The 25,208-nt window shown below is 35.4% G+C and overlaps 1 protein-coding gene across 1 annotated transcript; it reads right to left on the bottom strand.

The window, feature by feature from the left end:
• Positions 1-11,243: 11,243 nt before the first annotated feature.
• On the bottom strand, positions 11,244-21,711 carry LOC100374199 (inositol hexakisphosphate kinase 1-like). Its single transcript, XM_085501109.1, has 6 exons — positions 21,628-21,711; positions 18,897-19,178; positions 15,549-15,753; positions 14,988-15,154; positions 14,296-14,471; positions 11,244-13,963 (listed from the first exon to the last, which is right to left on the bottom strand). Exons 2-6 carry the CDS (start codon positions 19,075-19,077, stop codon positions 13,514-13,516), a joined length of 1,179 nt encoding a protein of 392 aa, XP_085357235.1. The 5' UTR covers positions 19,078-19,178; positions 21,628-21,711; the 3' UTR covers positions 11,244-13,513.
• Positions 21,712-25,208: the final 3,497 nt, after the last annotated feature.

Raw genomic sequence — 25,208 nt, 5'->3', positions numbered from 1 at the left:
TGAGAATTCAACAGCTGTATTGAATTGAATAATTCATCATTTTGAGATTGACAGCTATTTTCCAAGGTCTATGTGTGGAATTCATATAGAGGTACTCTATGTAGCTTTTTTTTTTCAACTCCTTTCTCAATCTTCTCACTGGTTGCCATGGAGACAATGTTGGGAGAAGGAAAGGTGACAAATTTATTGCATTATGAAAGACATTGTTGGAAATAATGCTGTCTGTTAAATGTCACATTAACTTGTTTCATTTGGACAAAAATTCTGTTTGACATGTATGGTGCAATAAAAGAAGTGATAGGCATGTAGGTAACCATGGTAACATCCATTAGGTGTAATTTCGTTGGAGATCTGAAATTTTTCTATTACAATTAATTACACCTATTAAATATGTACATTGTGAAAGACCATTAGAGCCCAGTAACAAATGCTATGTATGAAGCTTAGTTGGTCATAGCTATCCTACTTGGCCTAAGTTAAATGGCTGGTAATTTATTGACCAATTTGTCATATAAACTTGGGTTAGATATAAAATAAAAAGAACACTTTGTTAATTTCATATCTTTTCTTGGGAGGTCAGACTGATTATTAATTAAGTGGGCTATTTCCCATGCAGCTAAGGAGTCTAGACTATGTAATACACAAGTTTGTCATCAGAAACTGATTTTATTAGCGGAAATTCATGGAGAATACTTTTATAGAGTATTTTAATTATCATCTGGTCTTTATTCATTGTCAGATTAGAAATGGAGGTGGGAGAATATAATGAAAATGCTTGTTTACTTCTTGTACTGTCAAGTCAACTTTGCATATCTAATCGAGTGACGATTACTGACCTAAAGGGAAATAACCAAATTCGTGCAGAAATGTTAAAAGCTTTGTTGAAAAATCTCATTTTTATCATGCTTTTTATGTTGTGTTTTTATTAGACCACCCGGTTACTTTATAAAGATAAATGATCTATTAAATGTCTTGTTGAAAGCATAGTTGTAACTAACTTGTATTATATTGGATTGGATTCATGAAGGGTAGCTAAACTGGCTCGGCACAAAGAATGCTGTCAAAGATAGGCCATGTATTTCATCGCTGTTCAATATTTCATTACTGTGCATGTGATATGCTATAGTTACTATATCACCAGTGTCTTGGCAGGGTTTCAAACCCGACCAATGCGTAGCTCCATTGTTCAGATCCCATATCATAGGAAATTGTTGAAATATCCCGCCGTATGTCTGGCTACAAGGAATGGCATTGCCAACAACAGTGTGTTGGACCGTTTTCAATTTCTCTTGAAACTCCATAATTGGCTATATAGTTGTTGCCGCACCCAGGCATTACACGTTTGTTTGTTGATCTCCTCAATCCATGCACATTTAATGAGGACAAGCTCAATTTTGAGTGTTTAGAGATCCTAGATTTTGGGATAAACTTACCCACCTTTTGATTTTCATAACACAGATATAGAATGTTTCTTCTTCGTTTTACATGTATGACAATATCACTATACAATGAATATTGGGGTAGAATTAGGTTGCAAATAATTTCTATTTTTAAACGCGTTAAAACGATCGTTTATATGTAAAAGCTTACTTTTACTTAAAGGGCAGTTGCAATACTGCATATTTCCAAGAATGTTCACCATTGCTTGAATTATGATGTTTACTTTTCTAATTTATTTTTTGGTTTATATCAAGTTTTAAAAGTAAGATTCAGTAATGCATTTTGCAATTGTACTGTTTCCATAGCTATATCATCATCATGTAATTATTTAAGCCTAGGTATACTACTATAGACAAAATTATGAGTTTAATATTTGTTTTTCAATCTTTTAAAGCATGTTTTTTTATTTTTCTCATTAGAATGAGTCTAGTCATGTTTCTAACGTAATACATTTCTTTCATATTGTGATGACATTATTCACCAACAACATAATATAATCCTACTTGGAAAGGTCACACAGGGTCATGTTCAACTTTAGCGTTTCTCACACCAGTGGTTTTCTCAACAACAATTAAGTAAAGCAAATTTCTGACACATTTTCAGTAACAAATGAGTAATTTCTGTCAGCCCAGTGGAAAAGTTTTTCAAGCATTCTGTGCAAAAATAACTATTTCTGTTGGGGTTTTGGCAGGAAAGTGATAGCTGGTTTGCAGCTGTATTACACTATGTAGTTTGGAAAGTTCATCTTGTCTTATCTACCAGTTTATTGTGTCTATATATTATAATATAATATATGTATATTGTATGTAAATAATGTCATAAAAAACCCTATTATATATATAAAGGAAATACATTTAACAAAAGACTGCAAGTGGAAAGAAAAATATTAATAAAGAGCAGATTTTCTCCAAGTGTCTGGTTGTTATTGTCTGTTTGCTTTAATTCCTTTCCATATGAAATCTAGATCAGTTAGGAAATTAAAGGCCCAGAAAAACATTTTTTTTTTCATAGGATTCAAATTTTTCCTTTATTTTTTTCTATAATTATGTCAAAAAACCTATTGAAATGCTGTGACGAATGATGACCAGAAACATGGATATGAAAATGTGATTGTTATTTTGAGACAAGTGAATTTACCGGTAATAACATCCCACTTTTATACTCGTTGCAACAAAGGCATTCTCTGCATCCTTATAAATATTTATAATTCAACCAACCAAATAACCAGTACAGGCAACAAAACCATTTAAAGATGTTATTCAGATGGGCAATAACAACCTCTGGTTTCAGTTTGAATTGTGAAATTTATAAATGAAGAAGGAAATACCTCTGTTATGCCGAGTATATCAAGCTAATAAAAAAAATGTATAATTGGAGAACCCAACCCCCCCATATTAGCTCTCATTCTCACTGCATATCATGAGAGAGCTGAGAAAGTTTTCAGCTGGTTAACTTTGGCAGACTTTACTTGTGATTTCCGTGTACAGCTTTCTATCTGATGAAAGTACCATATCATAAACCAAAAATAGCAATGTATACTGAGTCATTAAAAAATAACTTAATTTGGCTATAGACACACTTTTCATTTTTATGTACCAGTATATTACATGCATTACTAATGAAAAAAATATGGTATACATTTCTCTGTTATTATTTGCAAAGTATGATGGGATGTCACTTAAATACCATACATAATCAGTAGGAGTGTAGAGCCTTCATTATTGATAATGAACTTGTTGAAAAAAAGCACATAAGAAGCAGTAATAGAATAATTAAACTACATAATTTATTGAGTTGAAGGGTAAACATAGGAACCAATACAACGCAAAACCATCTAAAATCGTATATTGCATAACGCACATAAGAACATGTTTAATTTTTTTTTTTATTTTGTCAATGGTATTGATATTCGCTTTACGGTGTGTGTTTTATTTGGAACAATTTGGTTGGTGAGTGAGATTTCCTACTAGCAATTGTTGCCAGTTATCAGATCAGATCTACATTGCTACAGAAAACATAAAAACAACTGCAATTGCTTTTCAAACGTGTCCAAAGAATATTTTTACAGGTTTAAAAAGAATGCAGTGCTGCCAGGGATGTAATCGTTGACCAGCAGAGGGGTTATTGCAGTGCTGCCAGGGATGTAATCGTTGACCAGCTGAGGGGTTATTCCCACTTGCCATGCAATGTAATGTATCGTTTAACATTGGTTATTTGCGTGATTTAGAAGGAAACCCTTCGAGGTAGAGCAGTTCATCACTTTGTTTACGCAGTGTGTGGGAGTAAGTACACTCATCGTAAATTTATTGAATTACGATCGTCACTTTATTATTCTCTCGGGAGTCTAGCATGACATGGTCGCCGTGACTGCCCAAAGCCTTGACTTCCACGGAAACAAAATTGTAATTGTTTGTATACAGTTGAGCACGTGAGGGCGTATTTTTATCCGTTCTCGCTCGCTCCGATACAGTATATATTTTTGTTTGGATGGGATAGTCACTTAAAGCGCGGTAGTCGTCGCGCTGCGCATGTGCGAGATATATGGGTCTCATATAAACAAAGATGGCGACTTTCACTGTTGCGCAGATCAACGAGTACGAAGTGACACGTTTCCAAGCTTTAATTAGGTAGTTTTCATGTGATTGGAAGGTATCGAAGGAGTCACCGGCGGTAATCAGTGCAAGTCGCGCCCAGGTCAAACCTAATATACTTGTGATTTCCATTTGAAGAGCGCATTGAATTGTGGGAAAATCAATGTTTATCAACACAAATGTGGCACCTCGCAGCGCAACGACTACCGCACTTTAACACAGTCCTTCAGTGTTGGGGGTCTTTGTAATTATCAAATTGCTGATGACACATTTATTTTCAGTATATATACTAGTCGGTAATATCTTTATTGCAATCGAGTCCACTTTGGGATTGATGTGAAGGAACAATAAAGAGTAAATAAATGGAAATGATTTTAATGATATTTATAAACATATATATAAAACATTAATTAATGCATGTAATATTGCGTATGTAGTATTATTATTTTTTAAACTGAGGCAGCTGTTATATATTCAAGCCATTTATTGCAGGTCGACTGTGTATTGACTATAGGAGACACATTCACATATGTAAGTGCCGTCAGTAAATATAAGTGAGAGAGACGGGGAAAATGCAACTGTGATTCAAAATGATGTGCGATATATACTAAATAGCGTAAAATTCTGATTTTGTTTTGATTTATGTATCTTAGACCACCAAGGGTCTTGGGTATAATAATAATAATAAAAACATTCAATTTAATATTGGGTCAATGAATACAGTTCTGATATAGCAAGGGCCTGGATATACGGGCCTGGAAATGAAAGAGCGTCAGCTGTGTGATTTGCCGCATTACAGAACACATGGTAATTATAAGGTTCCAGCCCCAATCTCATCCATTTTGAAAACTGATTTGTGTAAGGAATGGTATGATTGATTTCCAACAGTTTCATTTGAAATGCGATGGTTATGGGACTCATAGCGACGTCCTTAAAATGCGATGGTCGTCGCGCCACGCCTTGTTTATGGGGCGTATAGCGACGTCCTAAAAGGACGCTTAACGCTGGAAATATCTTGTTTGTATACATTAAATTCAAACACGTGCTGCGCGACGACCGGCATGTCGGACTGGTAATCAACATTATCAATACCAGTGTAAGTTGAATCTATTTCATTTTGGAACATCTGTTATAATGCTGCTTTTAATTTAATTGTTAAAAATAGATAAATTCTTTTGTTTATATATCGGCGTGATTGACTCTTGTTATGGTATGTGTAACTTTTTACAATGTCGACTATTATGTCATGCCAGGATAAGTTCATGAAGAGTTGTTAGCATATCTATAATCTGTTCATACATAGACATCCCAACATTTCTCCGATGGTCACTCTGTTTCTGTATTATTTACATGGATTGAATGCGAGACTCAATCGTTCGGTTCCATTTAAATTGCCAAATTAGAAACAGGAAGACTTACAAAACAGAAAAAGAACTACCAACAGAAAAAGAACTACAATTCTTGCTCAAAGAATAAAGTGGAAGGCGAATACCATTTTATCATAACGTGTTTTTTATAACAATCAAAGAAAGAAATTTTATGAAGAAGTTGAAAACATATAAATGATTTCACAAATTTGACAGGAAAGAACAAATTTATAATGTCAATGGGAAATCAAAACATTGCAAATGAACGTGTTACAAGAACAAAACGATGTCATATTCAAGAATAAAAAAGTACAGACACGAGACTGCGAAAAAAAATGCGCTGATTAGACTCTTCCAGTCGCCCCCATAGTTTCAAGTGGTTGATCCCCAATTGCATCCGGCGCGTCCACAGTGTTTGCAAAGTCGAGTGGAAAACCCGAATGGAAACTTTGAATCATGGGAGCGTACCGCCAATGCATCCAGCTACCGTGGAACAGTAATCGATGAAATCCATCAGCAATGGGTCTTTAAACTCCCGGTGTACTAATATGTATTGAGTTAACGACGCGTCGCGAATATTCTTAGCTAGCGCGGTGACGTCACAAAATCTTACATTCATTACTTTGTGGCTATAAAAAAACTCAGCCTATATATAATATACGTATATTGAAATAAAAGTAACGCACAGCGGGATTCCATCAACTACATCCGGTTAATATGAATATTTCATTTTCCGAAGCCGTGGGAAAAATCTCTCAGCAGAATACCACGCATCGTACTGGGATTCGATTGGACTGGAAACCCTACTGGTGTTTGTCGTGACTAGGGCACTGCACTGGTATCGTCAATTCGCGAGGTGAAACGTGACACTTACAATACACCCATATTAATTAACGAGGTTCGGGGCTCAATAACGTAGATCGAAGCAGCCAACTAGTGTGGCCTAATGACGATTAAAGCAAGATAGTCTGTGTGCAGCGTGCAAGCAGCGTGCGTTCGAATATGTTGTGTTTACTTGCATGTTGTACATGTCGCGTGGGACAATGCGCATTGCGATAGCTGTGGTGCTTAAAGCGCAGTGGTCGTCGCGCGGCACGTGTTCGAATTTCATGCTATATGAGTCATATCGAACAGGACGCGGCGCCACGACCACCGCCCTTTAAAGTAGAAAACCCGCGACATTGTGTTTAAGTTGGTTGGTTATAAATCGATAGACAATGTTTATTGATTGATCTGGAATACAATTTTATTTCAAAATAGATAAATTCGGGCATTTTCATTTATGAGTAGGCTTCTATTTGAATAATTTCTATCTGCGTGCCACGACGCAAATCAAATCAAATCAAATCAAATCAAATCAAATCAAATCAAATCACGAAGGTAAACAAAAGATCTTTATTATTTTAAATGATCTAGGTCAACAAATATGTTCATGTCAGCGAAAACGGCCTGTTTCACTTTTAAAATCGGTGATTGTGTAAACTGAGCATTCCTGGTGACCACAGAGCGAACACTCCTACCCTATTCATGTCACTCCATATTATGCTTGGTCATTGTTTAGGGTAATTTGCATGTATATGAGAACATGCTTCAAGTGTGTCTGCCTGGTGGGTCCACGTTTGTCGTAAGGAGTAACACTGATCGAATGACTCAGTGTACTGGTATGTGTGGGAATATTCTTCTCATTTCAACCAATGTGCATTCAAAACTACGTCAACTCTGCCCTTGAGAACAACCCTTTACTGACTAGGCTAGTCACATGGTGCAATCAAGCTATACAATGGGATTGATTCCGTGCCCAATGACACATTGTCAGGGGATGGTCTACACACTTTCGACAGCGGGGGTTCATCGCCCGGCGCATTCAAATCGTTCTTCAACCTCGGGCACGGTTACCGTGCTCGGGGTTTGTCTGGGTGCAGTGTCGCGACCCGGCGGTGGGGTGGCGGCTCAAATAAGTGTAGACTGTATACGTGCAGTCCAAATAGATAATTGTCTCCCCAAAACTAATCTCAAACTTGAATACGGATCGATGCGAAAAACGTTGGAATTGGTCGCAGGGGCGGATCAAGCAAAATGTATTGGGGGTCCAGGCCTATAGGTCAAATACACGGGACCGTGCGATTCGGACGATGCTATGCATAATTCAGAAGCATTTTCATGCGTTTGGATCCGCCACTGATTAGTCGGTCCGATCTCCGGAGGTTCTATACCATCAGAGGTACGTTACTTGGGGGTTTGAAATTAATGTACCTCTGATACCATCTACTTCCGACGTATGGTTGCAAAATTCTACGAAGAGATTTGGCGTAAAGGCTCCCCACCACATAGCCATGATACGAAAAAAAACACTAGAGGGAATCACGCCATCAGCGGAACGTGGAAAATTGGCGTTAAGAAGGAAACACATGCTACAAATAACCGATGACACATTGTCAATGGACAGTGAGGGGGGGGGGGGGTCATCGCCCGGCGCATTTAAAGCGTTCTTCAACCTCGGGGTTTGCGTACTCAGAGCGAGACTCCAGCGCAAAACCCACGAAATGAATCTGTATTGTCATGACTTCACAAACGACCATGCTCGAACCGACTCTTTAGCCCGGGTTTCGTTGCGGACAGCCGCAGATCTCTGAAACAAAGGTGTGCATTTGAATATATATACAACCACGCTAAATTTGACGGTAAACTATCTCCGGGAAACATACTTATAAGTTTATTTCAGCCACGGTGTGTCGGAGTCGCATTGAATGTCCCAAGACAAGGCTCGACATTAACAACTTTTGGAAGCGCCCTCTCAAAATATACTGTCGCCAGAATGTATTCTCATCATGCCCCCTCTTGCGATTGTTTTTGTTAGTTCCTTCTCGAGTAACTAAGATCACCTGTCACCGTGCCACTTGGTGGCGCAACTATCGAGCGCAGATCAGGATGATGGACGTTAGCTATGCTCTGTGGTGTTCATGAATTAAATAATAAATAAATAAATTTATTTAACTAAAACGTTGGTTACCTGAACCAACAATTAATGCACCCTTTTGGGATTTCTTCAATATTCAATTAAAACACCATAGTCGTCCACATTCCCTCAACTGTGAGTCGTTTGGACGCGCAACGCTGTCGCATTTCGTGTTTACAAACATTGACCCATTCTGAAACGATGGACTTTTTTTGCACTTCGCTCCACCCATCACCGTGACAGAAATACAACGCATGCAGCAAATAAAAAACAATTCGACACATATTAAAGACAAAAAACAGAATGTAACGATTGACATGTGTACCAATTTTGTTATTAACCAAATATATAATTTACAGATTGGTGTTGTTGTTTTCGTGTCGGAGTGGAAAAAAAATTCACCGACTTGAAAAACTCGTACTTACTTGTACATTGCGGCGCATACAAGCCTGTGCAATAAAAACAAACGTCACATATAACAATGGAGGGCGCTTTATCACTCACTATTAAGTCATCGGTGTATTGAATTGAGTTGATGCGTCAGACATAATCTCCAATGTCAATGTTGACAAAGGGAAAATGATTTTGATCTGTTTCATGATGATCATATTTAGACCTAGTAAATAGCCCACAACATAAAAAATACAATTGCTTGGTTAAAATTATGTCAAATTTAAAATTGATTTCAGCTAGTATCATACCGTTTATTAATGAATTGGTGGACACAATATCATAGCTATTGCTCGTGAAACCATGAGCAGCAGCATAAAAACATTATTCCAATAACTTTATCGTAAGGTTGAAACAGACCCGAGAATTGAATAAAACAAATTTTCATTTTCACGAACAGCGCCACTTAGAGACGAAACGAGTTTAGAAGTTCCGAAAAAAAAAGTTTACAGAAGAATCACTTGTTGCTTGGCGATAATTCACCTTCCATGAGTTGGAACAAACAAGAACGCACAGGTCATGCGTATCATTTAGCAAGTTTTGAGGTGTGAAATGCGTTTACAACAAAAAAAACAAGCATCACGCAGCTTTCATTTGCGTTCATTTGTGACAAGGTGAATTAGGTGAAAGGCTCCGTGGTAAGATGAACAACTTTATTGACAATACAATGCTGGCTCATAGCCAACACCCAAAATTCATTTGAGCATTTTAACATGCTTTTGTTAATAACAATTATTTAGGTCAGCAAACAAAGCCCAGAGAGGGAATTATCAAAATTTACAGAGTATGCCCTCTAAACATTTCTAGAGTGGTTATAAATCAATCTAAAGATGAGAGGTATTTATTTTAACTTGGAGAAATGGTGCGAGACGCTTGCGTTCCTAACGTGTGTTGTGTTTCGCGCTGTTTGGAGAGTCTAGACCATTTATAGCATGATAATATGAGAATTACTTTTATTTGGACTTATTGACAAAATATTTAATAATTGTCGATTAAGATGAAATTGCTGTACATTTTTTCTTACTTTTGTTTGATATATATAAACTTTAAAGCGATATTTTCGGCGAGCGCAACTCAAAGGGTGGGATGAACTCCTACAAATAAATGGCACATCTTAAGTTGTTTCAGTTGGCCACGCCCCTGTATTTTCGTTGCTTGGGTGTCAGTTAGCTGTTTTGCAATTTCGATAGCAAATTTGATAACTATCATAAAATGCTACAAGATGTCTTGTAAAACACGATCACAAACATGATTATAGTTCAGTATAGTTTGTTCACTATACAAGTAAAATGCACATGCCTGGCATAACGTCACGTGTCAGTTTGACTACCATTTGTGCTTTCTTTGTGGAAAACGGTGTTAAGGTCGTTCATGTGTATTTTATGACAACTTATAGATTTTTATATTTGCCATAGATTTTTGATCATTTACCAGTAAAAGTTATGGTTTTAGAGGAAATCATGTTACAAAATGCCAAAAAAAAAACTTGTGAGAAACCACTAACAAATTACCCATCTTATTTTTTCACTGTCATCGACCAATATTTATTTCCTATAAAGAACCAATGTTAAAGGTTTCATTTTTGTACATGATGAAAAGTAATTCTGTGACCATGTTTTCATGATGGACATACAATAAAACCTTAATATAAAAGAGCCAAAGGTCACCAGTCTTGTTTATCACCACTGAATACTTCTATATCCAGACAGAATTTTTAACTGACAAAATAAAGCCAAACCTATAGAATAATTGGTGGCAATGAAAATTGTACTACACTAGTTGGCAGGCAGGGCAAAGATTTGAAAAATTACTGTAGTGCAACTGTTCTGAATATCAGACAAATGCCACACTGGTTCATAACATCCCCAGCCATTTTGCTGAATACAGTATTGTCTCTGTTTAAACCATTCATCGTAGTGGCTGACAATGTAGCTAAATCGAGGCAATTAGCTGAATGAATAGACAATTTCCAGTTCCTGTTTGTTAAATCATCCTTATATATTATTGTTATACATCTGTCATCGTAACACCATAAGTTACAACATGCCGTAATTTTGCGGTATTTTACGAGCATTTTCATCCTACCATACAAGGGACATCAAAAGTTCAATGTAGGATAAAAAACTTAATTCCTTTAGTTTTTCCCCAACCCCCCACTGAAACTTAATCGATAAATATTGACCATGGCGTCAGACCACATTCACCATTAAATACAAATTGATAATCCGACAGTAGTATGGCATAGCAGTTGGTTGTCGGGGGGGGGGGGGGGGGTGTAATAAGACTTTACACTCGGACCAAACCATTTTCTCATCTTGAATGTGTTTTTTCCATGATTGGATAGAAAAAACAAAACAAATTACAAATACTCCAAAAAATGTCAACAAGTAACTGAAAGTGGACCTATTGGGACAAAAAGCATCTAGTCATGTGACAGACTTCTCAGATTAAATAAAGTTTATTCATTACCAGTACATACATTATAATACTTTTTTCACATTGTTAAACATAAAATGTGAATGTAGCAGTTATTGCACATAGAGTATTTCCCTTCCACAATGAAAATAAAATTAAGTTTGCACAACTCCCCGTGTTCATTTAAATGGAATGACCCCTATAAATACAGAAACAGTATGGGTCCGCAGTAAATGTAGCCGCCACATTCACTCACACCTACATGTATGGCAGTATGTATTTTAAAGTTGCACATTTTGTGTTTAGAAGTATAGAAAAAATAATAATGAATGATAACAAGCAAAGACAACCTGCTGCTCAGAACAAAAAAAAAATCAAATGAATATTTTAAAGGCCATATAAAACTCTCTGAATGTGTTGATTGTTAGACTTGGTTTGCAATTTTGAGGAATGTTTGCATTTGAATGAAAAAAAGCAAGTTGGATAAATAAGACAAAATACAATACTGGCAAATCCATATAAACCTGAAGACAGCTCAATTTAGGCGAGAAGCATTACAAATTCTTTTAAAATTCTGGTCGCAAAATAAATGATTCAAAAAGGAATAGGTGAAGATCAGCCGAAATGAAATGTCAATGAATGGCCGACCTGGTGTGAATGAGTGGCATATTGGTTTAGTATGCCAGGCACTTGTTTTAGTACACATGTCCATGTGTAAAATTGCTGCTACGGTAATAGGCAGTCAACATTGATAGAACACTTGACAACAGTAATACAACCCAAGACTATTATAACAACTCAGTGATAGTACAATTTAGATTGCTATCTACGTACATTTCTAGTACTAGTTACAGCAGAGCTGCACAGAGAGAAACATTCTTATACAAGTATCTTGAATCACCAAGTAACACCACTTATCAAAGTCTCAAACTTAGAATAAATAATTAAACATTTAAAAAAAAAAACTAGGCAACTATGGTCATTTAAAATGTTTGAGAATTCAAACATGTAGACATTTTTAAAATGTAAGATATTTCCCCATCGTATGAAAGGTCATTTGAAGAGAAAGATTTGTACAATTCAGTGAAACATAGTTCTAACATTTGAAAATATGCAATACATATCTGAGTAAATATATCTTGAAACCTCCAAGTTTATGGAAAGATATGTACTACACAAGGTACATAATTCAGCAACACGTACAAGTAAACGTATCAGGTGTCACCCTGGTCAAGTTAATGTGTGAGGTGATTTCAACAACAAAAACAAGTAAAGAAATATATATATATAAACAAACTTCAGTCTCTGATTTCAAAAGGTGGTCGTCACACCACATCCTTTTCACCTAATCTCCTGATTCAACTTGCAGGTAAATGCAACTGGGCAGAATAGAAATTATGAACATGACAAGCTGAGTAATTTTGCTAATTCTGGTAGTACAATAGTAGATGTTTAGTTTGACAAAACAAATTGTTTACAGGTTCAAAAATTTACAACTAATATATTGCATGCAGTTTCAAAACACAGTAGCCAACAAGAAGGAAAGAACATAAACGAAATACAGTAATCTTAAAGCTGCAGAGTCGTCACCTGCGTATGTGGTAAACGATTATTATGTGTCTTCGTTTACAAACAAGCGTCTACTGATGAGCCTTTGTGTTTTTAGCATGCGTTGACGTTGCTTGGGACTCAATTCCCGCACACGCACAAGTGACGACTCCTCCATTTTAATAGTATGGTTACTCTATAAACAGAGAATGTTTTTCACACAAGTGGGATGGAAACTCCACTTTACAAAGCCAGACATACAAATAACCCACTGTTTAAGTAACTATGAAATATTGCCATCAAAGTGCCACCACTTTGTGATTAAAAACCCAAAGATTATCCGATCTGTTTCTATTACAATAAGTCCTGGGGAAAAAATATCAGGATTCTTTCTCTATTATTTACTGTTGTCACATCAACACCAAGTCTGTCAAGTGGAATTTGGATTTCAGGCTATCTCTGTTGTGACTACAAACTACTTTGGTCATTTAAATTCAACATAGACAGGTGTGCCGAGTTATCAGCGATGTCAATTATGAGAACTGGAATAAAATGTAGCAAGACTCAAAACTTGTTTTGATTGAACTGAATTCCTGTTATAACACATTAATAATGCCTATTAGTGTTTTGGGGGAATATAAACCATATTATATAATATTGTGATTGTACTGATTTAAATTATCACTCATATCATTTAAAGTGATATGTATAGTACTTTCGCTCGTACTAAAGAGGATTGGGTCCATTTACTCTTGCTCTTCCTGGATCTCCATCAATAACCGGATAAGGTTACTTAGTCCATACAAGTAGCTAGTATCTGGTCCGGAATGTACAGTATGGTCCCCTCGAAATCCTTTGTGAGTGGAGTGTGCAAAGTCTATCATCCGAACATCAAGATTAGGTTCACAGTCTTTTCTGCATCTCGCACCTACCGATGCCATCCGCGGTTCTGATGTGGTTTCTTCTCCCTTGTAGATGACTAACAGAGAACTGCTGTAAAATCTATATGAATGTTTTTTCTCTAACATCATTTTCATCTCCAGGAGTCTGTTTATGATAGCTGAGATCAGCTCCACTCGAAGTCGCTCACCATTGTGCAAGAACTCGTAAAAACATTTTTTTACTCCATCAACAGTGAGACCTCGTCCATAATATTTATTTCGACAATGATATCTTCCAGTGTCAACCTGGTAGACCTGTACACAAGAAACACACATCAAACAAATGAGATATAATAAACACTAACACTATGACATAGCCTGTCATTAATTGGCCCTACCAATCAGGCATGGGGAAACCCCTCAGACTTTCTTTTACCTACAATGCTCTGTAGAAGATGATCTTTATCATAGTATTTGACTCGCAAGTCTTAGCAATGATATCTAAAACTGTTCATTATACTCAAGTTAATGCATGGCCTGCTGCAAACCTCTATGGATAACAGAAATAACTGGTAAACAACAGCAACCGAAGGCGATGTGTCATAGAAAAAGAAATACATTTGATTTGGTGCATTTTTATTACCTACCTGCATGCCACAGAGACGCACTCCTAAAGTACTCGATGTCGTCGCTGCACATTTCGCCATATGTCTTTCTCGTTTCTCCTCCGAAACATCATCACCATGAACTCGCGTGCCCATTTTTAAATCTAAAACGCACGGGTACACAAATTTGGATGCCACATTTTCTAATAAAATAAATTCTGATTACAGAAGTTAAGTGAAAATATAACAAACATTACACATACTGAACAACACTTATTTTGTAAGAAAAATCATAGAACGAAACCAAGCAGTAGTTCAGTTTGCTTTAATCCTATTTAATTTTAAAACTGTCACTGAAATTAACAATATTATTTTATAATTATAATTCTGAAATAATTGCTCCTGAATATCTGAAACTAAGATGCAGTAATTTGCAAACTATGGTCATAATAACAACCTTGATGGTAAAACTGCCCAGAACCAACTGTGTTTGCTTTGAGGGTGGTAAAATCAGATTTCTAATTCTACAAATGTATGCAGCGTTGTATCTATTAATTTTTCGCACAGGGCACAAGAGTTGACCTTTTTTTCAGAGGAATGTTTTTTCCATCTTGTATGTACATTTCAAAAACATGGTAATTCAGTGCAACACAAATCTAAAATATGTATTTTTGCTGTACTAGTAAACCTTCAACAAGCAAAAAAACTATTTTCGTACATAGCAAAAAGGATACTGTAAAACTTGTGTTTTTTGTTTTTTCGCATTTTTGCAATTTCTCTCTTGTGAACACCCAAACTCCATGTGTTGTGCCCGACGGTTCTGCTAGACTTGTCAGTATGCTTGTCATAGTAGTTATCACACCGGTGGTCGGCTTCAAAATCAGTGTGCTTTAAATGTACTCTGTAAAAAAAAAAAAAATTCAAAATAGAAACATGTACTAGCAAACATTTCATATATAGGGTTTTTTTAATTTTAAAAGTGTTCTTTACTTTTATATTTCTTTTTTCAAACAAATATATAGACAATATATTTGAAGGATGTAATTTGTTGTAATTTTTGCGATTTTGTGAAAATTTCACCAAGAATACCTGTCTAAAACCCTTTGAGCAAACAATGTTGAAAAACGCATCCATCTGCTCTTTCCTAAATAACTATGTATTGCCATAGTTACACATTGAGTAAGTGATGGAGATTGATTTGATGATGCTGACATCAGGTTACAACTGACATAATTTCCTAAATTAACAATAGAAAAATATGTAAAACTATTATAATGGACATGGTGAAAACCTACCTATTTCTGTTTTTTTTACTTAGTTCATCCCTTCTTTTTGATCTACCCTTTTTAATACTTTCCACATTATCACTGTCTTCACTAGACTCTGCCCCTTCACCCCCAGATCCAGGTGAGTGGCATACAAACTGTTTGAAGTTCTTAGTGGGATATGCTATCAGATTAGTACCCTCATGAGAATCATCAACTGTGACTTCAACGACACCTATCAGACATAATATGAACAAGATTATACATTAACTAAGTCATTTAAGTAAAGCAGATAAAAATAGACAAAAATCCCCCCTATACCTCGCCCTTCTTAACATGAGCAGTGCAATTATAATTGTTAGGTTGTTTATATGAAATATATGGAGGATGAGGTGACATTTAATATTAAGCAGGTTTGACTGCATACATTACAGTATGGTCAAAGCTATTTCAATGAGTGAAGCAAAATCACACAATTGTTTAAATATTCCAAGTAACATACCATACAATCTGCAAGTATATACCTTTTGTGTAAGTGGGCGAAGATCAACCATTGACATACGGTAAACTGAGGATATGATGTTTATAACTGTTTTTTATGTTTTCAGATGTAAATTACCAAATTACTCCCAGCAAATATATACCTTATTTCACTTAGACGTGCATCTCCAATAGAAACACATAAAGCAAAAATCGTATTAGTTGAACAACGAAAACTTAAAATACTGGTATATCTCATTTTGATTTTTGAAACTCTTTCATAATGTACCTAATAGCAAATAAGTTACATAGTATAGCTACTGTATTAGCTCTATTAGAAGCAAATCTCTAATATAAGTGCACATAAAAAAACAATTGCATTTATTGTATATTGAATCATTAAAATATGATTTAATTTGGCCATATGATAGACATAATTGTCATTTACCTAAGTTTATACAATATACATGTATGAAAATTCAAACTACCTGTATATTGATTTATGCTGCTAGTGACTGAATTGACCCTAAATTCTTCGTCCCTGACACCTATGGTAATTACATGCATTGAATCCTGGGCAAGACATGAACAATTTTTTTTATGCCATACACAACTCATATGCACTTGATTGGGACTCACCACATGCAGTATGTATGTATGTATCACATAATAACTTGTGTGTGACCACCTCTATATAAAGACCACCTGTCTATAATGACCAATTTTAGGGACGACGTCAAAAGATCGATGTCGGATAAAAAACTTAATTCCTTTAGTTTTTTTCCACCCCCCCCCCCCCCACTGAAACTTAATTGATAAATATTGGTCATGGCGTCAGACTACATTCACCATTAAATACAAATTGATAATCGGACAGTAGTATTGCATAGCAGTTGGTTGTCGGGTGGGTGTAAAAAGATTTTACAAATGCACCTCATTTGACGCACAGATTTACACTCGAACCAAACCATTTTTATGTTTTTTTTCCCTTTTCGGTTATTTCTGTCCATGATTGGATAGAAAAAAAACGAACTACAAATACTCCAAGAGTTTTTTGACTTCATTAAAAAATAAAATCGTTTTTGTAGGATGGAAACTTTTTGAGGTCAAAACCCCCCACCCCCAAACTAAAGCAAATAAGTTTTTTATCCGACTCGATCTTTTGACGTCGTCCCTTAGGCAGTCCCAAAGCATAACATATGAGCAACCTGTCTGTACAACTGTTGCAACATGTGTTACGTCAAATGTACAAGTTGGTGATACATAAAAAACAATTCAACCTGTCTATAGATTATTTTAATGAACCATATATTGGACGCTTGAGGTCAGTCACAACCTTTCATGTAGACATGTAGACAGTACATCACGATGAGGCAATAAATTATCTAGTCATTCCACCAGCATAAATATAATGTAATTTGCATATGAACTTTATTCTAGTCTATCACTGGCACAATAAAACAAAGTCCAGCGTAACAGACATTCAGCTTGATTTACTACAGTGAAATTCAATTTATTTTTGAATTAACAATTAATTTAAAGTCCATTAAATTTTCTCTTCTATTCTTTCCTTATAGCAATAAAGACAGACACGGTATTAGAGATGCTGCATGTGTGCCATATATAAAAATTACAATTAATTTTCACTGCTAGAAATTTTTGAGATTTCATGACATTCGTTAAGACAAAATTTCAAGAAAGTCACTAACACGCTATACTTTTGTCTTAACGAATGTCATGAAATCTCAAAAATTTCTAGCAATAGGAACCCAGATAAATGTCCACTGCTACAAATTTTGCAATGTTCACCGAGTCATTTGTGCAAAATTAAAGCAGTTTATAGTAGTTGTCTGAGCAATAATGTAAGTCTCCTCAATAAGTCATATCATACCATTTACACAACATATTTGCACAGCAGGTTTCCAATGGCAACTAGCTCTACATCAATAAACAGACACTGGGCAATGATTGCTACTGGCAAATACATTTAAGGTCAGAGTGTCCCCACAGAAAGAGATGCTGACAATAACATAAAACCATGAATGTCAAAGCTGCAGGGTAATACTGTTAAACCAATTATTTATACTGACATTTGATTTCAATATTTAGTAATATTCTAAGCATATTCACTGGATTTTAATTTTAAAAATCTGCCAGTAAAACCAGTGATTTGTTATTCACATAGATTTAATTCAGTGGATTTTATTCATTGTTTTCAACAAAAATTGTGAAATTAAAAAACATTAAAAACATAATTTAGCAGTAGAATTTATGAACCTGTATTCAAACCATTTCGAAGCAGGACCAAATTTTTTTAGAGATAATTTTAAAACTACTACTAGTATCTAACACTAGGCAATTGTAACTATTAGTGTTCCATATTATTATTAATCACTTTTCTCAATCAAGCGACAATACTACAGCTTCACATAAAAAAGTAATTTATGTGAGTTAAGCCCTGGTTGTATTTATAGAACTCTACTAACAAGTTACATATCTGAACATGCAGGTCACTGCAGGAGGGGCCAGTAAGAATGGTAAACACTCTTATTCAATTCTATATATAGTCAACACTGGGCAACTCAATGATTACATCATGCTTCCATTGAATAGGAATGTACTAAGTTCGTTTGCACTGTTGTGTCCATGATCAATAGTAATATCATACAAATAAATTTGCCTTGTATAGGTTAATGTTCATCTGACTTATTTTAGGAATGAATTGGTAGATATTTATGAACTATTTTTTTGTTTGCAGGCAGTAACATATTCACAAATACCCATTGATATACAAGACAGTTTGACCCAAACAGAGATTCGAATCAAGGTCAATAACAACAACACAGTAAAGGTTACAGGTTCATCATCTAAGAGAATTATATGTAAATACTGACGTACCTCTGTATTGCGGAGTAAATTGACTTATATCGTTGGGTAGCGATTCATAAAAATTATATTCTCTTGATATCAATGGTTTACATATAGTCTGGTCGTCAAATTTCATCATGCTACAGTGTCCCGCAACTTGGTGTGCAAACGGCTGAAGTGCTACTGCTCCTTCCCAATCTATACAGTCCATACTCAGTACATAGAAGTAAGAAATACATACAGTATCCAGAGAAAATAAGCTTTGGTCCCTTATTGGAAAATGGCAGAATTGGTCAGTATTTTTTAAGTAATCTAGAATAGAAAAAAATGAAAATAGCAGTTAACTCATTAAGATTATTAAGGTGTGTATTGTGTAAAAGAATACTGTACTTTCTCTATTATTAGCGCATACGCTTACATAAATGACAGAGACACATCTATGGTACTATCAGCACAACACTTAACCAAAAGGAACCTTCTTGTTTTAGTTTAAATTGTGAAATCCGAAATGCACCTACATATGTACAACACATTGTACTAAATCTGAACAAAATACATCCATGCATGACTGAGATTCGGTTCCGGAATTGTGAAAATACGTGATTTTGATGCATTTTCGGCCTTAAAATGGCCATCATTCAGCTATTGTTAAGCGGATCATGAAACAAATGCACATATCTATTTGTGACATGATGTACCTTGTGTGTGTGAAGTTTGAACTCTATCAATCCAGGCACGTCTCAGATACGGATCCAGAACTGAATTCTTTAAAACAAAATGGCTGCCAGTCGGCCATTTCGAACTTGATGCGGAAAAAAAATGACGTGCATCAAGGTACTATTATGTTTAATGTATGTACCAAATTTGAACAAAATCTGTCCATGCATAACTGAGACCCGGGTCCGGAATGGTGAAAATGTGCGGCTTTGATGCATTTTCGGCCTTAAAATGGCCGCTTTTCGGCTATCAATAATCGGATCATGAAAAAAATGCATGTGCATATGTCCCATATAATGTGTGATGTGTGAGTGAAGTTTGAACTTAATCGGTCCATACAAACCACAAGTCCCCGTTTTCGGACTACGTACAAACAGGGACTAATTACCTTTCAAAAGATATTTTAAACCCTCATTCTGGCTATATAATATACCTAGAACACACGGCGACGCGATCATAATGTCTTTTTTCAGAGATTTATGATTATCATATTACCGATTGTATGCCAACTGTTTACAAGCAGAGAAAAAAATGAAATCTCCTTTGAATAAGAAGACTTAAGAAGACTTCCTCTATATACCTAAACAGACAGCCAGCTAGCACCCTGAATTTGAAAAGGCAAAGCTTCATAAGCTACTTCCAGGATGCTCTCAAAACTGAGGCATTCATGATTAATACAAAAATTAGTCAAGTCAATCAGTATGTAACTTACTGTAATCCGTATGCCAGTCCCTCGGGATAGAGGGACTGTGTCTGTATTAAACTGGTAAACGTTTTGTGAGTAAATTTGTGTGAGAAATTCAGTAGCATTTATACCATAGAGGTTCATTAAAAACAGGGCTGAGGCATCCTTCAATGTTTTCAAATCTGTCTGTTTACAATGAAGTAGCTGGTACAATGATATTTCTATACCAAGATGTCAAGAAACTCGAAAAGCAGATGTTTTTTAATAATAAAATTTGGCGAGACAAAAAAAGTTTGTACTCTGATCTACACAAATCCTGGAAGACAAAGCATTTAAATTGCCTGTAATTAAGTTTTATGTTCAGTTAATATTAAAAATTATTACTTTCAAGCAACACCTATTTTACTTGTGTGTGATCTTCAGTCTCATTAACACCAATTAATACATTGTCTGCTGACATGGTTTTCTCCCATTCATTGTGGTTAACCACAGAGGCTTTCAGCAGGTATCATGGGTTGAAACGTTATTTGCATTTTCAAGGGATCACCCCCTAGGGGTGCTGCATCCTACACAGCATCAAACGAAATGAATCAGCTGTTGTACGTCCATCTTAATACAGTCTACAGCCCAACAATAGTAATTCACCGCAATTAAACGTGTCAACAACGTAAATCTGGGACAATGTCCTTTATATATATATATGTATATATATATAGTCTGTGTCTGCCAGCCAACAACAGCTGGTCGTTATATTATGGTCCGAGGTGATAACCTCCATGGGAAGTAAATACGTATTTGGTGTGTTAATTTACAAATGTCAGTTGTGAACACACAAAAGATGATTTCAAGCGAGGTCAATTCTATGCATCAAAACAAAACGTACGACATATGACGTACTCATTTTGAAACGATGATCCGCTACGTATGAATGAAAGAGACTTTGAGTTTCATTTCCTTCGGCGAAAGATAAACAATTCCGCGTTCTGGTTCTATTATTATTTACTATTCAGTAAACCTGGAAAAAATTTTCAAATGGAGACAAATGGTGGAACGGAGAAACATTGACGACCGTTAACATTGCATTTATTTAAATGGAAAGGTTTTCAGAACAATCACCAGTGCAGTGAGAGTCAGTCTGGAATTTTCCACAGCTCTGTCTTCAGACTCTAGATCCCTTGTAGTCGGGAGGATATTTCACAAAATATCCATAAGCAACAGACCTTGTCAAGGTTCTATTACATAAAATATAAAGCGTTTGGCAGTTCAGTGGCAGTACACTCTTTGACATACTTATTTCGATTAACATGTGAAGAATAAAAGTAAATAAAAAGGCTTAGGCGAGACCATCGCACCACTTACCTTGTTGTTGTTCAAAATGGCGAAGCTTATACCACGTATCTAGTTTTGATTCCCACAATGCATTTCATCAGTTAAAAACACGTTGGTGCGTCCCATAAAACAGGGTACTTGGTAAAATCATCCGATTTTCACATTGCGACAACTAAATTGCATTTTGACAAAAACAAATCAGTGTTGGTTATATATAAAGCGGCGATAAAGTATATCAAATGCATACATAACGGCGATCAATAAGACGAACGGTTTTAATTGACGTTTAAACACGTAATATTATGCAAATTTGCTTTAATACACGAGCCAATCATAGACCAGAAAATCGACACACCCCAAAGTCGTACAGCTGGTGTTTTGATTATATGATTGTGGAGCTAAAAAAACTAAATGCGCAGTATGAGACGACGAAATTGGCACGTACATTTTCATTGAATCTCTGCACCCGACTGACCTGAATTCCCGATATGAATTCAATTCATGGGAATGGTTTCTGGTCAATTGGTTTCCAAAATCGATGCAGGCATGCGGTTTATTTTATTTTATTTTAATTTTAAAATTTAAGTTTTACTTTGACTTTTCATGAAATCATACCATCATAGCAGTCCTTTTGCAGGGTGACAAATGTTCATTCTACAAGAGGAATTCATGTATGCAAATGAGGGATGATGAGGAGCCTCGTTGTGAAATGCTGTAAATGACTGAGTAGTAAACAGCAACTTTGAAACTCATGTATTAATAATAATAATAATAATAATAATAATAATAATAATAATAATAATAATAATAATAATAATAATAATAATAATAATAATAATAATAATAATCAATTTGATCTGAATTGCATTTTTTGCAAGTTCTTTCATTTTCTGGGGTTTTTGGTTTACTCTTTCTTTCCAATTCAATTCTATTTAGATAATTTTCCAATTCAAATTTTTGTTTAAAAATACTGTATCTTCTAAGTTTGTTCCCCTCTTTTTTATTTGATTGTTTTCTCCATGATTGAATAAATTCGTTTGTTAGCTTTGTTTTTACAACATTGGTTAGTTGATTAATATTGTTGATCTTGTAAGTTTCTTTCATTTTAGACAGGTTATTTTCTCCAAAAATTGTTTTTATTTGAGTATTCCAGGTACTAGTATTAGAATTATTTTGTATACTTGTAATTGTATTACTAGTCTGAGCTTTAATGCATATTTTAATATGTGATTTTAAGCATAGACAGTATAGAAGTACTATACTGTCTATGTTTTAAGGAAGCAAATTTCTGACCCATACATAATGGGTGTAACCAACTGATCAAATAATTTAAAACACAATGAAGTTGAAATCATTTTATGACTCAGTATAGTTTGTCTAATGGCAAATAATGTCTTTATTGCTTTATTTTTTAGCATACAATGATTTGTTTTAAATTTTCTATTCGGAGTGAATATCATACCCAAATAACAGAACTCCTTGACTGGTGTTATGTTTTTACCATCTATAATAAAAGTTTGGTTTTTCAGTACTCTGTTACTTGTGTTGAATATCATCACTTTGGTTTTCTTAACATTCACATCAAGATTCCAGGTTTTACAATAGTCTGCTAATATATTAATAAATTTATCCTGTGCCAGGATATATGAACTATGCAGGGGCGGATCTAGGATTCTGGAATAGGGGGGGCGATAAGTTGGCCGAAGGCCTAGTTCGCGAGCGACGATGGCGCGAAGCCCTTGCGGGGGGGGGGGTAAAAATAGGGGGCGGCCCCCTCGGCACCCCTCTAAATCCGCTCCTGCTATGATAGTATTCACATACCATTAAGTAATTTTGAACATAGGAATAGCAAACGTTTCACTGGCATATTTTAAATTGACGGAGCATTATTAATATTTTGTGTTTGCTATCATGTCAAATCCCATTTCTAATACTGTTTTATTGTACTGTAGAATACTTTATTTTCGCTGGAATTAATTTTCGCTGAAAAGGGTTTTTGGGCGTTTTGCTTGGAATTTATTTTCACTGATTTTTGATGCGCTTAGTGTGGAATATAGGAAAAAAAGTATATTCGCTGGATTTTATTTTCTCGGAATCATCCCGTAAGCGAAAATAGCGAAAATAAATTCCAAGCGAAAATAAAGTATTCTACATATTACGCGAAAGCCTTGTTAAAGCGAGAGAGTCGTCACCTGCGCACGCGTGGGAATTGAGTTCCAAGCGATGATAACAGCACACGATAACACAAAGGCTCATGGGTAGACGCTTGTTTGTAAACAATGACACGCTATGGCCATCTGACGCATGCTCAGGTGACGACTCCCCCGCTTTTAAATTTAGAGCAAATTTCGATGTTGGTGTTTTTCACAGTCAGCTGGCGCACACGTGATAATAAAATAAATACGATATTTACTATATGGGGCCGCCATCTTGAATGACGCATAAAACTAAATAAGAGACAAGTTGTGAAACGCGTTTTTCAGATTCCCACAAATCAGGACAAAAATACCAATCTTTCACAAAAATACGGTCCGTTGGGGTTATATTAAGCCAACCGATAACAAAATTCGGGGTATTTGAAACCGAAATTGTCATCTAAGCGTTAGGCCGTCGCTGATTGGCTGCTGTGCTGGAATGCCAATTTTTAGTTTCAAATACCCCGGCTTAGTGTTCTATGTTCTTCGCGTAATTAGGTGTTCGTATGCAAGGGATTTTTCCACACAAAAACGACGAATTCGGCCGAAGTTTGTTATTTTGTTGTTTGGCTGATCCGTCATTTGGGTTGTTTATTATTTCCAGGGAATTTCAAAACAAACTAGATTTTTGAATTGTCTGTATGTACGTACTAATTTGTTTTTGTTGTTAGTTTCCATGTTGCCATCAAAAGTGACCTTAACTTTGTGTTTTATTTTTTGTTCCAGCCTTCGGTTCCCGGATAATACTTGCCATGACGTCGCTGGTATCAGTTTATTTAAATATTAATAATAATAATAATAATAATAATAATAATAATAATAATAATAATAATAATAATACGTGGGCATCAGGAGTGTTTGTGATTATTCTATTTCAGGGAAATATTTTGTGTGTTTTGAAAACCTGGGATGATGTATCAAGGTCTAAAGTAACCGTTTTATAAATTTTTGAAAAATCAAGGAAAAAGTAAAAATTTCCCTTCTTGCTACCTTAACTTATCTAAAATATACCCAGAGATCAAGGTCAATTCACCGAAATGACTATTGGCTTGTTTGAACTAGGCAATAGGATTTTCTTTTATCTGGTAAGGTTTATTTAAAATAAATGAACAGATAAATAGTCTTAGACTATAAAACTTGCTGCGATGCGACGTCTTTTACAATTGACTGAGCCAAACTGTCCTTTATAGACAGGTGGTCTTTATATGGAGGTGGCCTAATTTATTCATGTAATCATGAATATTAATTAGGGTGGGAATTTTAAGGGAGATCATCAGCAAAACAAACCTACAATGAATTGGTCTTTTTAATAAGTCACTCATTTTCATCTGGATAATTACACAGCTTTACTTTTTTACTACAAATTATATCATGTAAATTCACTGAAACCAAGTGATTCTGCCCATGGATTCATTG

The sequence above is a fragment of the Saccoglossus kowalevskii genome, chromosome 7 (assembly GCF_978046115.1).
Source record: "Saccoglossus kowalevskii chromosome 7, keSacKowa6.1, whole genome shotgun sequence".
Lineage (NCBI taxonomy): Eukaryota > Metazoa > Hemichordata > Enteropneusta > Harrimaniidae > Saccoglossus > Saccoglossus kowalevskii.
This window is presented reverse-complemented; position numbering and strand designations above follow the sequence as displayed.